Here is a 13,360-nt window from a genome sequence, read left to right as displayed (position 1 = left end):
TATGACCTTTTGTTTGAACCAAGAAATGAAATCAGGCCTCCTAGCTCCCGCACCCTCTAAAAGAAGGGTATCATGTTCGTGCAGGGTAGGATCCCTTGATTGATGCCACTCTTGATGAACAAATTCCCTGTACCAAAGAGAATCAATGGGGTTCGATACAGAATAGTGACGTCGTATTGAAACAGGTTCATTGAGAACTTACTTAATGAATGGCGCAACCTCGACAAGGTTGGTGAACACATATAGCATGATTCTGCGCCACTCTTCTGGATCCAATCTCTTGGGGGTCGATCCACTTGCGCTGCCTAGTTGGCATTTGAAAAGGCTGAGGGTCGATTCAACTTCGCCAGCATTGTAATGAGGGGGTGGATTATGCTTGCTAGGAAGGTTCGGCTTGTAGTAGGATGTTGTGAAGTTTGCAACCTCCCCCCGAATGCTTGCCTCTGTAATGGAAGCCTCAATTCTGGCTTTATTTGTACATTTCTTGTGAAGAGTCTTTAGACATCGCTCGATTGGATAGCACCAATGGGCCTACACAGGCCCCCCCAACCGTGCCTCGGTCGAGAGGTGCACAATCAGATGCTGCATCAGCAAGAAGAAGCCAGGTGGAAAGATCTTCTCAAGCTCACAGACCAACTCAGGTGCCATAGTTTCCAATTCTGTAATGACGGTCGAAGATAGCTCCTTGGCACAAAGTTGGCGAAAGAAGTAGCTCAACTTTGCCAGCACTAGCCAGACATGCTCAGGGACATAGCCTTGAACCATCGACGGAAGTATGTGCTCAATCCATATGTGGTAGTCATGACTCTTCATCCCATTGACTAGCAGAGTCTCTAAGTTCACTCCCCTGCTCTGATTCGCTGCATACCCATCAGGGTATATTAAATTCTTGATCCATCAAAGTACTTCCCTCCTTTGATTGATTTTCAAGACATAGGGGGCCCTAGGCCTTCTCCACTACTTTCCTATTGCAGGAGGCCGCATCTTTAGGTTTGGCCTATCGCACAACGTCGCCAGGTCCACTCTAGCCTTAGGGTTGTCCTTAGACTTGTCAGTGTCCATGAGCGTTGCCCAAAGTGCCTCGGCGATATTCTTTTTAGTGTGCATGACATCAATGTTATGGGGTAGTAGGAGGTCATCGAAATAGGGGAGCCTCGTCAAGCCGGACTTATGAGTCCACATATGTTGCTCACCATATCCCATGAAACCACCATCTTCATTGGACACGAGAGCATCTATCTAAGCATGAACCTCCGCCCCAGTCCTCAAGTGTGGTCTAGGGTCCGTCACTTTGACACCTTTCGTAAAGCTCTTGACGTCTTCTCTGAATGGATGGTCAAGAGGGAGGAATTGACGATGTTTGTCGAATGATGAATACTCGCCACCCTTCTTCAACCATATGAACCTCACAGCTTCCTTGCATATTGGGCATGGGAACTTCCCCTGAACACACCAGGTGCACATTAACCCGTACGCCAGGAAGTCGTGCAGGGAGTAGTGGTACCAGACGTGCATTTTGAAGCTAGTCTTCATAGCTCGATCGTATGTCCACACCCCTTTGACCCAAGCATCGATCAACTCATCTATCACAGGCTCCATGAAGACACCCATATTACTCCCTGGGTGTCCAGGGATTATCAACGATAGGAACACGGTATGTCATTGAAAGGAGACGCTGGGGGAGATTCAGGGGGATGGCGAACATGGGCCAACATGTGTATGGTGCAGCCATCATGCCATATGGATTGAACCCATCTGTTGCCAGCACGACACATACATTATGAGCCTCCTCTGCTTTGAGAGGATGCCGCAAATTGAAGTACTTCCATGCATCAGCATCGGATGGATGTACCATCTTCTCAGGATTGTATCGTGTGCCATTTTTGTGCCATGTCATCTGTTTCGTGGATTCCTCGGTCATGAATAGCCGTTGGAGCCTCGACGGGAATGAAAGGTGTCGTAGGACTCTCATGAGGATCTTAAGCTACCTCTTCTGGCCATCACTTGAGTCTACCTCCACGTACCTAGAGGATTTACACTTCGGGCAGTACTTTGCATCTGCGTGTTCTTTCCTAAATAGGACGCACCCCTTCAGACACACATGTATCTTGTCATACAGCATCTTAAGTGCAGGAAGGAGCTTCTCTGACTCATACAAGTTCTTCGGCATAATGTGTGTCTTTGGTAGCATATCACTCCACACGGCCACCATCTTGTCGAAGCCTTCTCGACTTAGGTTTAACTCAGCCTTCAACCCCATTACGCAACCATTGGCATCTAGCTGAGAAACATTAGTATGATCATGAAGGGGTCTCTATGCTGAGTCCAACATCAGGTAGAAGGCATCTGCGGCAGCCTCCATCTCCTCCTTGTCACATCCTTTAGTGAACTGAGCTTGGTGTGTGTCATCCAGCATGTTTGCTACCCCGGCATCATCATCAAAAGCCTCGAGCCGTGGTCTCACCACCTCCTCCCTGATACGATCGGCTTCACCATGGTGGATCCACCGGTGGTAGCCCAGAGTAAATCCAAACTTCACAATATGTTTACTCATGGTTAACCTATCTTTCCTTCTTCTGTTGTCACAACCGCTGCACGGACAAACCACTAGAGAATGGCCTCCAGCACTCTCACCAAATGCATGCTATAAGAATTCTTCGACCTTGACTATAAACAGCAAGTCGTAATCGTGCTCGTCTCTCCGGAGCATGTACATCCACTCACAGTCCTCTATCCTTTAACAGACGTATCAGCACATATAAGTCACCATCAATTGCATCTACGCGGTGTCCCTACTCTCTAATAGGTGAGGATAGGTCCTAATCCCACCCACGGATCCGTAGATGAGGTTAGTTTCCATGCTCCGCTCCTATCTGAGATGGAATTTTGGCAGCACCTCCCTGTTGTTCTCCCGATACACATCCTGCAAGGGAGATTGTGTATCCAGAGAACAACAGGGGGGTGATGCCGAAACACCGTCTCGGACTAGAGCGGACCATGGAAACTAACCCATCTACGCATCCGCGGGCTGTCCAAAAAATGTGGATAATCCGAAATAGAAACGCTCACAGATATGTAAAGATCTACATACCTCCAAAGATCTCTTTCGGACAGGAGACGCCTAACTAGGCTACACCGATCTACGACGATAGACAAGCGGAAAAAGAGGTGATTTATACCTAGGGTGTCGGTGAAGTCAGGCTAGCGAGGCAGTGGCGAGTCGACGCAGTGGCGAGGCAACGCAGTGTAGGTAGACCCGCGACGCCGACGAAGACGATCGGGGACCTCCGAGTCACCTCCGACAGGTCCTGCTCTGCAAAAGAAGAAACACGACACTATAAGTTCAAAATTTCGGCAACACCTCCCCTACACGGGGAGGTTTCCAAAACCTATAAAAAACAACGGCACGAAGGCCGACAATCACAAACGGCATGAAGGCCGATAAGCACAGCGGCACGAAGGTCGACATCACAACGGCACGAAGGCCGACAATCACAAACGGCACGAAGGCCGATAAGCACAGCGGCACGAAGGCCGAGCGGAGAAAGGGTGGATAAACCTTGCCCACGCTCGTAGGCGGTTCGGTGACGGTAGGGGCATCGGCAGGACGAGCACGCGGAGAAGACGGCCGAGGCACCTCCTCCTCCCCTCCACCTTGGCTTCCTCCCCCTCTCCCCTTCTCCTCCTCCTTCCTCTCCTCCTCCTCCTTCCTTTTTCTTCTCTTTTTTCCTTCTCCTTATTCTTCCTTTTCCTTCTCTTTCTTTCTCCTCTTTTTTCTTCCTTCTTCTTCCTTCTTCTCCTCCCTTCTTCTTCTTACTGCTGCTTTCTCCTCCTTCTTCCAAACCGACGGCAAGACCAGGGGAGCACGGGGGCGTGCGGGGCCGGCGCGTGCAGGGGTGGACGGCCGCGCGCGCCGACGGTGGCAGCACGCGCGGACGGCGGCGGTGGGCCGCGCTAACGGCGGTGGCGTGCGCCTGGGAGCCGCGCGGCCGGGCAGTGCGGCCGGGCTGGGGGTGCTGGGGGGCGGGCGATGCAGGGGCGGGATTTTGGCATCCAACGTCACAACTTGCTCGAAACCTTCACAATTTTTTACCACAGCCTCCACATGCGATAACACGACGTCTTGACAAGTTTTGTGATTTTTGGACTTCGTTTGCATTTTATATAATTTAAAATCACATTTTCGGCAAGTACCTCGACATGTTACGTCAACGAGATGCTCGAGATTTCATGTGAGTTCCTGGATACGGCCTAAACATACCCTAAATATCATGAGTATCAATTTTTTTATGACCAAAGTCCATTATTTCATGTACCTGCAGTTTAAATTTGAAATATCCCAAAAAATTCAACGAAACGAAATAAACTAATGAAATATATCAAAAAAGTCAAAATTGCCCCAAATTTTAAAATAGAGTTTGAAATATTGTCACAAGGCCACAGAAAAAAATTTGGACCCAAAATCAAAAAAAAAATTTGCCGAGTGCCATTGGGGGCACTCGGCAAAGTGGGCTTTGCCGAGTGCTGGCCCAGGGGGCACTCGGCAAAGTTGATTTTCAAAAATAAAAAAAAATTTGCCGAGTGCCTGGCGCTGGCACTCGGCAAAATATAGTTTTAAAAAAATTTAAAAAAAATTGCCGAGTGCCAAAGGCTTACACTCGGCAAAATATGTTTTTAAAAAATAAAAAAAATTACCGAGTGCCTTGGTCTGGCTCTCGGCAAAATAAGTTTTAAAAAATAAAAAAATTTGCCGAGTGCCATAGGCTGGCACTCGGCAAAATATGTTTTTAAAAAATAAAAAAAATTGCTGAGTGCCTGGGGCTGGCACTCGGCAAAATAAGTTTTTAAAAATAAAAAAAAATTGTCGGGTGTCATCCGTTAGACACTCGGCAAAATCTGACGGCAGGTGGCCGCCGTCACGGGTCGGCCACCTTTTGCCGAGTGGGACTTTTGCCGAGAGCCAGGCTTTGCCGAGTGCCTTTATTTTGCCGAGTGCGGCACTCGGCAAAATATTGCTTTGTCGAGCGCCCCGATAAAAAGTACTCGATAAAGTCTCAGGTACTCGGCAAAGTACAGTTTTTCAGTAGTGGGAGCCGGATCCAAGAACGGCTGCAGTGAACCAATCGATGCCATCCACCATCATCCATCAGCTTCGTTCACGTGCAATGACCATGTCCAATTAACCTTGCAGATACCATTGTACATGCACGCAGAAGAAATAACTCATTCTCTACATGACACCCATACAAGCATCTCTTCCCCACACCACACAAGCAGCAACAAGCAAAAAGGTCAAGCTCAAATGGCTTGTCTGCTCCAGCAAGTAGTGCAAATGAAAATGAATGAATGAGTGCTACTTCGATCCAACTTTGTATGTGTGGCAAGGCCGGGTTTCCAGTTTCTATCCTTGTCCAGCTCATCTGCATGCCCATGTGTCTGCAGTGCATGCACAGCCTTATCTTCCTAGCTAAGCTAGCTACACCAAATCACCAATGCAGTGTGGCTGCACAGATCAATAGTGATGAGCACGGGATGTGTGTGTGTGTGTCTCTCTCTCTCTCTCTCTCTCTCTCTCTCTCTCTCTCTCTCTCTCTCTCTCTCTATATATATATATATATATATATATATATATATATATATATATATATATATATATATATATATATATATATATATATATATATATGCCGTGCCTGTGTCTACAATTGCACACAGCCACGTGTAAGCCTACATTAATTGCACACTTTTATGGAAAAGAAATATTGTTGCATTTAGTTCAAGTTGTAAACATATACACTCCTAGCTATATATATGCCAAGGAAAAGATTCATGAAGAAGAGAAATTGATGAATATGTATTGCTATCACCATGCATGACTCCACGAGATATATATAAGCAGCGAGAAACAAAAAGTGAGATCTTATCGTTTTCACTTCGTTCGTTATCTATCACTCTCTATCAACAGTTCGTTGACATGCATGATTTTTTTTATTTTTTTAGAAAAGGGAATATATGCATGATCTGCCATGTGATCGATGCAATTAATTATATTTCGCCATTCCAAGTGTTTATTTAATTTACATGTGATGTGCACCGCAGCAAAATACAAAAATACGTACGTAGCCGTTTTCAGGGACTTTAGCATGAGTGCTCCATTCTTGACCTATACGAAGAATTGAATATGGCCGCAACGATGAAAATGAACGGATACTACCCTCATCAAACATTGTTCTTCAGTCTTCGCATCTGCCCATGTGGGTGTCTTGCTGAAATCGGCCCATGGGCCGGCAAAACAGAAAGCTCATGGGTCCGTCTACATTGCACTCGTGGGAATAAAAAAGCGACGATGGGGTCAACAAATAAATAAACTTCTCGTTCTTTCTTTGCCGTGAAATCTAACCTGGAATTTATTTATTTATGTCACGAAAATTTATTCGGTGTGGTGGCACAGCACATGTTGGTAGAGTATGATAATGCAAGGTAAGATCATCACATTATTGTGACTATCCTATGCCATAGGGAATCACTTTATAAAAATGGAAACACGTTATACGTGCGTTACAAAACATGCAAATTATAAACAATCGTGAAACGGACTTTTCCTAGCGCCGAGATGGTACCCGCACAGGATGCGAGCGAGCACTTAGCGTGTCGGGCTCGCGAGCGAGCACATCAAACAGTGGGTCTGCGCCGCCCCGTACGTTGCCCGTGCTGCTCTGGACGTCGCTCACGTCGCCCCCACTGCCAGCCGCTTCCCACGCGCATCCCATGTACAACAACCGATCTACTTTTGAAACATAAAGATGCAACCGTTTCGACATAAAAAAAAAAAGAAAACGCTTAAAAACATTTGAAAACCATTGCAAATATATGCAACATCCAGATAAACACTTGCAAACATACGTATTGAAACATTTCGCAACATGCATGTATATGCAACATCCAGATCTACTTTTGCAACATCCAGATAAAATACTTCCAACATACGTCTAGAACAGATGAAATATTTGGAACATACACTTGAAACATACGTGTATAGCCATTACAACATGTGCAACATCCCCATCTATTTTTGCAACATCCAGATAAAACACTTTCAACATACGTCTAGAACAGATGAAATATTTGGAATACACTTGAAACATACGTGTATAGCCATTACAATGCACCATACCTCTAAATCATCTGAAACACTTGAAACATACTCGTTCAACATAAGTTTTTCACCCTTATTCTTCCATACGACGCAACACAGAGTGAGGAACGCCCGATTCCGGCAAGCCAGCAGTCGAGGACGGTGATGTAGCCTAGCATCGGCCAGCTGCACCTGCGCCTGGTCTAGGCTCGGCCAGCGGCGGCCACCTCTCCTGGGCGCCTGGCCACACGTGGCAGTTAGCGCCTGTGCGGTTGCTGCTTCTAGCGGGCACAAGCAGGCTGGGCACGAGGGAGGAAGAGGTAGTGATGGAAGGTGGTCAGCAGCGAAGGAGAAAGGCGTGAGCACGACGCCACCAGCCACAAATGGCCACGTCAGGAAGACGAGCAGCAGTGTGAGAGAAATATGTCAGGTAGAGACTGTTGTGCCGTCTATATGGGCGGCCAGATCCAATTAAAATAGCTTCCAATATGAAAAACCATCCGGACGTCCCACGCAGGAGCATTTCCGATGTAAACGATGTTTTTTCATGAGCATGAGTGAATTAGAGCTGAATGGGCCTTTAGTTAAGAAGCCACTCTGAATCTCAACAAAAAAAAGCAAGATAAAAGCCCATATTTCAGCCCATTAGGTGCTCATCCCGATGGGCCAAAAGTTGGAAATCAAGCATGAATAATCCTTTCATATTCCACGAGCGTGCAAAACTATGAACAATACCGCATTAGAGTCACATAAACCACAATCACATGACAAAGGAACAAACAGAAAATAGTCAAGTTTAGGATTAAAACATGGCAGGTTTATCTGTACGGCTAATTACATTGCATTACAACAATCTTACATCAAAAGGGCACGGAATGAAATAAATATAAAAAGGAAATAAAATAAAAAGGTGTTACACAGGCAGAACATGCTTCTGCAATGTATTTGAGCATTACACATACAGCTCTCTTGTTGTCACACGGTCATCTCATTATAGAGACAGTGCAAAGGTGTCGGCTTCGATGAGCATTTGGGGAAACCTTCCCCAGAACATTCAAAGATTCCCTACAAAATCACATATACCGCTCTCTTGTTGTCACACGGTCATCTCATTATAGAGACAGTGCAAACGTGTCAGCTTCGATGACCATTTGGGGAAACCTTCCCCAGAACATTCAAAGACTTCATTCGCTGCAGCTCTTTCCCTACAAAATCACATATACCGTTTTTATAATGAAAACATGCACTAGGTTGTGCTAAAGTAAACTGTCAGTATATCGCCAAGATATCAAACCAAACTAGCAAAGTCATAACGGTTAATTGTTTATTTATTTATTTAGGTGACAGATGAAGTGTAAACATGGATGTCTATAAATACAAGTACCATTTGTGGTTGCAAGATACCACAGACAGTGAATCCCTCACGACACGAGATGCTCAAATGGCTTAGACAGGATACAAGGCATTATTCAATCTTGGATACATATGGGGTCAAAAGAATGCAACAATGCGACCCTTTGTGCTTACTCTGAATTTTCTCGAGGGACAGGCAGGGCAACAGCAAACGGTAAGTGGAGGGAGGCTAGGAACATAGTGTAAACGAACATACTTCAATGGATGAAGATCATGAAGTATATATATAGGATGGGGATGCATGAGGCACCACATACATGAGAAGGGTTAGTACAGGGGAAAGCTATTGAGATGGCAGAGCATACATATGCTGCCCGACAGGACAGTACAAATGAAACAAACATAACCTTCAATATGGTAAGGAAGCAAAAATAACAGTAATATTATCACCTTCCTCCACTAAGAGATGTATAGCCCTTTTCTCCAGCTCAATTGCATGCATGTTTCGCCCAGCAGCCGAAAGGGACCTAAGCTCTGAAATTAATTGAGGGAATCAGTATTCTGCGAGGAGGAAAAACCAACAAATTATAGTGGTGTTAAAAAAAAACTTCTTACTTCGCAAATAACCCTCCTGGGTTGAATTATCACAGTTCTCCAAATACGTCTGTAACCGATTAAATCTCTCATTCCAGTATGCTATGCTTGACTGTTTCACCTCCTCTTGAATGCCAGTGCTGGAAGCAACTGGTGGCTCAGTTTTCTCCGGCACAATTTCCGCATTTGGTTTTTCAGGAGATTTGGAAGATACTAGTTCTACAGATTCAGCAACAGGAGATGCCACTTGGGGCTTATTGGCCTCCTCATGCTGAACATCTTGGCATGCCTCCAGCTCTTTTGCTTTGTCTTTTCCATTACCTTTCAACTCCTGAGAAGGGTTCACTTTACTATGCTCAGATTCTACTTTCCTTCGTACATAAACATTATGATATGCAGGACCTGAGGGAGTATCGGTCTGCAGCCGTTTGATGCCGATAGCCTTTCCAGGTTCTGCGGTAGGTCCTTTATCTTTTGGCAGCAGAGAAGTTCCTTGAGACATATTTACAATGTTTCGCCTTTCTTTGGCAACTCAGCTGTTGCTGTTTTCTTCGCCAATAATGCTACTTGCTTGACACAAGATGGCCTGGCTCCTCTAGTATATTAATACACACATTTATTAATCATAATGAAACCTGCAATGCACACGATGATCACCATCATTAAGACTGACAGGGGCCTCAAAAAATATTGGTGAATTGAGATAATGAAAAAAGAGGTAGTACAAGGAGCCATACTACTTATAAATGGAATAAGGTTCTTACACACATCTTTTTGTGTAATATTTTCTTAGCAATGCATTTAGTTGAACACTTTCAAAGCAAAGATGAAAAACAGAACAATTCAAGACCTCCTCCACTGCACCTGCCTTTGAAACAGCCTCTGACTCTGTTTCCTACTATGCTATTCTAATCAAAATTTACAAATTCCAAACAAAAGAATTGCAAAGAATCATATGTTAAAATACCATTTTTTTTAGTGAGCAACCAGGGAACAAAAGAACACAAAATTATCCAGAAATAATCTAGTTAACATGTTCCTTTTTATCTTTGATCATATAGCTTGTTTTTAGTTTGATAGAAAGAGACCAAATAAACTACTAATCCGGCAGTTTTAGCATAAAAAATATGGAGAATAAAGCTTCAATTAAGCAAAAACAAACCAGCTCGAACAAGTAAATGATACGAAATGAATAGCCATCTTTGTCATTTTAAAGCAGTTAACTGTGCAAGATTCGTAACAGCCATTATGCCAAAATGAGTGGTAAAAAATTTGGGGTCCTTTCATGATTACCCTTATTACAGGTTACAACAACTCTAATCCAAGTAGCCTCCCTTCCCATGGACATTGTTTGCTTATATAAGAACAAGAAACATAGCAAAGTATTTTTTTTTCCAAATCTTCTTGAAACTTGAATGCAGCAAGCATAAATGAATTTGCTTCGCTGTAAATTGCAAACCAATCAGCGGGGTACTCCTATCTGTGTTTTCTTTATTCAAACCATTCAGGTCTCATTTCATATCCACACAAAACAGCTGTTACCTAAATGTGTATGCTGCATTGAGAACACGAATCAGATACAAAGTAAAACACAAGAACCAAAATATACTCTGATGATTGAAAAGTGAAATCAAAATTGACATGGTGCACAAAGTGGTTTAACAGCTGGCCAGGCACATTTGCTTTTATCACGCTGGGTCCATAAATTGTGTGAAAAATAGCAAGCTTTTAGTGATTATTACCTCCATTCTTTAATGTTTGGCATTGGTTAGTTCAGTTCTGAACTAACCAGCGCCATATATTAAAGAATTGAGGGAGCACATGCTTAAAACTGAGCCCATTCACCCACCATGTAACTAACCTAATTCTCTTTTCTAACACTGAGTGCATGCCATAGAACGCATTCCATGATTTGAGGAAACATTTGTTCAAACAATGTAATAGAAAGCTCAAAAATCTATGTTAAGCTCTTACCAACCAACCATGTGCTTCTACTCTAGGAATAACTAACGATTCTGCGGTAAAGACTCTAGTAGAATTCAAGTGATTTCTTTCAACCGGCATCTCAAGCCAGCCTCCTGACCACAGAATTAGCAGTAAACGGCAAGATAAATAACGTAAGAGAGTTGATTGCTTCCCTGTTGTGAACCTAAAACTGTTCCAAAAATTGTGCTAAAATAGTAAAAAACTCTAAGTGACAGCATACCTAAAGCTGAGGCCATCTAGACATAATGTAACTAATTTGATTGCCTTTTCTTAAACCAGAGATGAGCGCACGCATTAAAACTCAGTCCATGATTGCAGGACACAGTCATGCAAACAATGTAAAAGTTTGAATAAATGCAAATATTCGCATGGAATGGCATTACAGGAGATAACGAATTCCCAAAAGCTGAAAAATCACTCTTGGGATTTCACCCATTTCTATTGACTAGTAATGACTAATGGCGCTGCAGTTAAGAACCTAGCAGGCAGAAAAGTGAAGTTAAAGTGATTTCATAAAGATGGCATCACAGGCCAGCATCATTTAAACTAGCAATACACAGATGGTGCTTATTTTAGAGCCTCCTGACCACAGCACCAGCAGCAAATGGTAAGATAAACAAGACAAGAGTAAACATTTCTTTTTATTGCTTCCCAATTCTGAACCTAACTATCACGCCCGAGGGGGGTTAGAGTTAGAGACAGTCCGTCACCAAATCCGAATGCAGCAAGTTCGTTGCATTCAATTCAACAAAAGGGCTATGAACCTACAAATCTACACAGTCTCCATTCATACCCATAGCAACACAGAGAAATCGCTAACAGAGGACTTAGGGCCCGCTCACGAGCACAGATGATTTCACCAGAGCACCACGCACGCTGTCACGGGGACGCGAGGTCATGGCTGCGCTACACGGATGGCGGGTGCTAGAGGACTCACCGGAGATCCACGGAGACGGGGACTAGAGGCGCGCCGCGGCGGTCGATTTGGTCGATGGAGGGAGGGAGCGTCCGCGGGATGGCAGGCGGGGGGAATGGGGATGCCCGTCAGCGGGGGTGGGTTCCAGATGGTGGTGCCCACTGCCCACCGAGGGAGGCGGCGGCGAAGCGGAGGAGGCGAGGGAAGTCGGAAGCAGGGGAGGATTGGGGAGGGGGGAGGGGCAGCCGGAGACGAGAGAGAGAATCCAACGGGACTGTTTGTGTGCCTCTGCAATGTGGCCGCCGTGAGAGAGCCGTCGGATACGGATGCATCAGCAACAACGGTCGGGGGTCGGCCGCTAGCCCGCTGCTACTAGTACTGGAAGCATTCCGGCAGGGCTGGAGTCGTTTCCTGCCAAACAGGATAGAGTGAAATAGCTTCACTGGTGAAACTCCTAAAAACATATTTTCACAGTAATTTAGGGTGGAATGGAGCTAAAAAAAAGTGGCTTCTTCCGGCTCCTCCTCTAGGCCTCTAAAAACATGCTCTCACAGGAAAGCCATTTTGCCAAACGGTTTACCAAAACCGCTTCAGCTCCACCGGTGGAACTGTTCGTGGAGCTGAAGCCAAAAAAAAAATGGCTTCACTAATGAAGTGAAGCCCTGCCAAACGGGGCCTTAATCACCTCAAACTAAGTAAATTCATGATTTGAAAAATTGTGAAACGACATCTAAAAATTGGTGATTCTTCGAAAAAAAACTTCGTTATTCCTTATTTTCATCAAAGGGGCAACTCTTTTTCTAATTCATATTTCACTTTAGTTTTTATTCTAAATCAGTTCCTTATTTTTTATTAAGTTTTTAAATACATTAACATCTACAAGTTTAATCAAATGCACTTTGAAAATGTATTTTATGGCAAATTTAATAAAACGAATTTAATGCTATAGATATTTGTGTACTATATCTCACCGTTAAACTTAAGACAAAGACATAGTAAGAAAAAATTGACTTAAGACAAAGACAACTATAATTTAAAACGGTGAGAGTAATATATTGTTTCTTCTATCTTAGTTCACAAGTAAGTATTATTTTGAATGGTGACAAAACTATAAAAAAAACTTGTTTGATTAATCAATATATAGTACAAAACATAAGTAATGTTGCAAACTGGTGATATTTTTCATTTTAGAGGGTGTTTTTATTTGTTTTAGAGGCAAAGGATATATTGGCAATCCAAGGAACGTACAAAACATAAATGTCATGTTGCAAACTGTTTAGTGTCTAGCATTTAGAAAGACAATGCTAAGATTGTATAAATTGATTCCGTATGCAAAAAAAAAAGAAATCGCCTTATTTGCTTCTCATTCACTCCTC

General features: G+C 43.9%; 1 protein-coding gene across 1 annotated transcript; it reads right to left on the bottom strand.

Moving 5' to 3' along the window:
* Positions 1-7,922: 7,922 nt before the first annotated feature.
* LOC136496763 (uncharacterized) lies at positions 7,923-12,268 on the bottom strand. The gene is made up of 4 exons (XM_066492526.1): positions 12,006-12,268; positions 9,104-9,717; positions 8,939-9,022; positions 7,923-8,340 (listed from the first exon to the last, which is right to left on the bottom strand). Exons 2-4 carry the CDS (start codon positions 9,582-9,584, stop codon positions 8,270-8,272), a joined length of 636 nt encoding a protein of 211 aa, XP_066348623.1. The 5' UTR covers positions 9,585-9,717; positions 12,006-12,268; the 3' UTR covers positions 7,923-8,269.
* Positions 12,269-13,360: the final 1,092 nt, after the last annotated feature.

This window comes from Miscanthus floridulus, chromosome 12, assembly GCF_019320115.1.
Source record: "Miscanthus floridulus cultivar M001 chromosome 12, ASM1932011v1, whole genome shotgun sequence".
Classification (NCBI taxonomy): domain Eukaryota; kingdom Viridiplantae; phylum Streptophyta; class Magnoliopsida; order Poales; family Poaceae; genus Miscanthus; species Miscanthus floridulus.
This window is presented reverse-complemented; position numbering and strand designations above follow the sequence as displayed.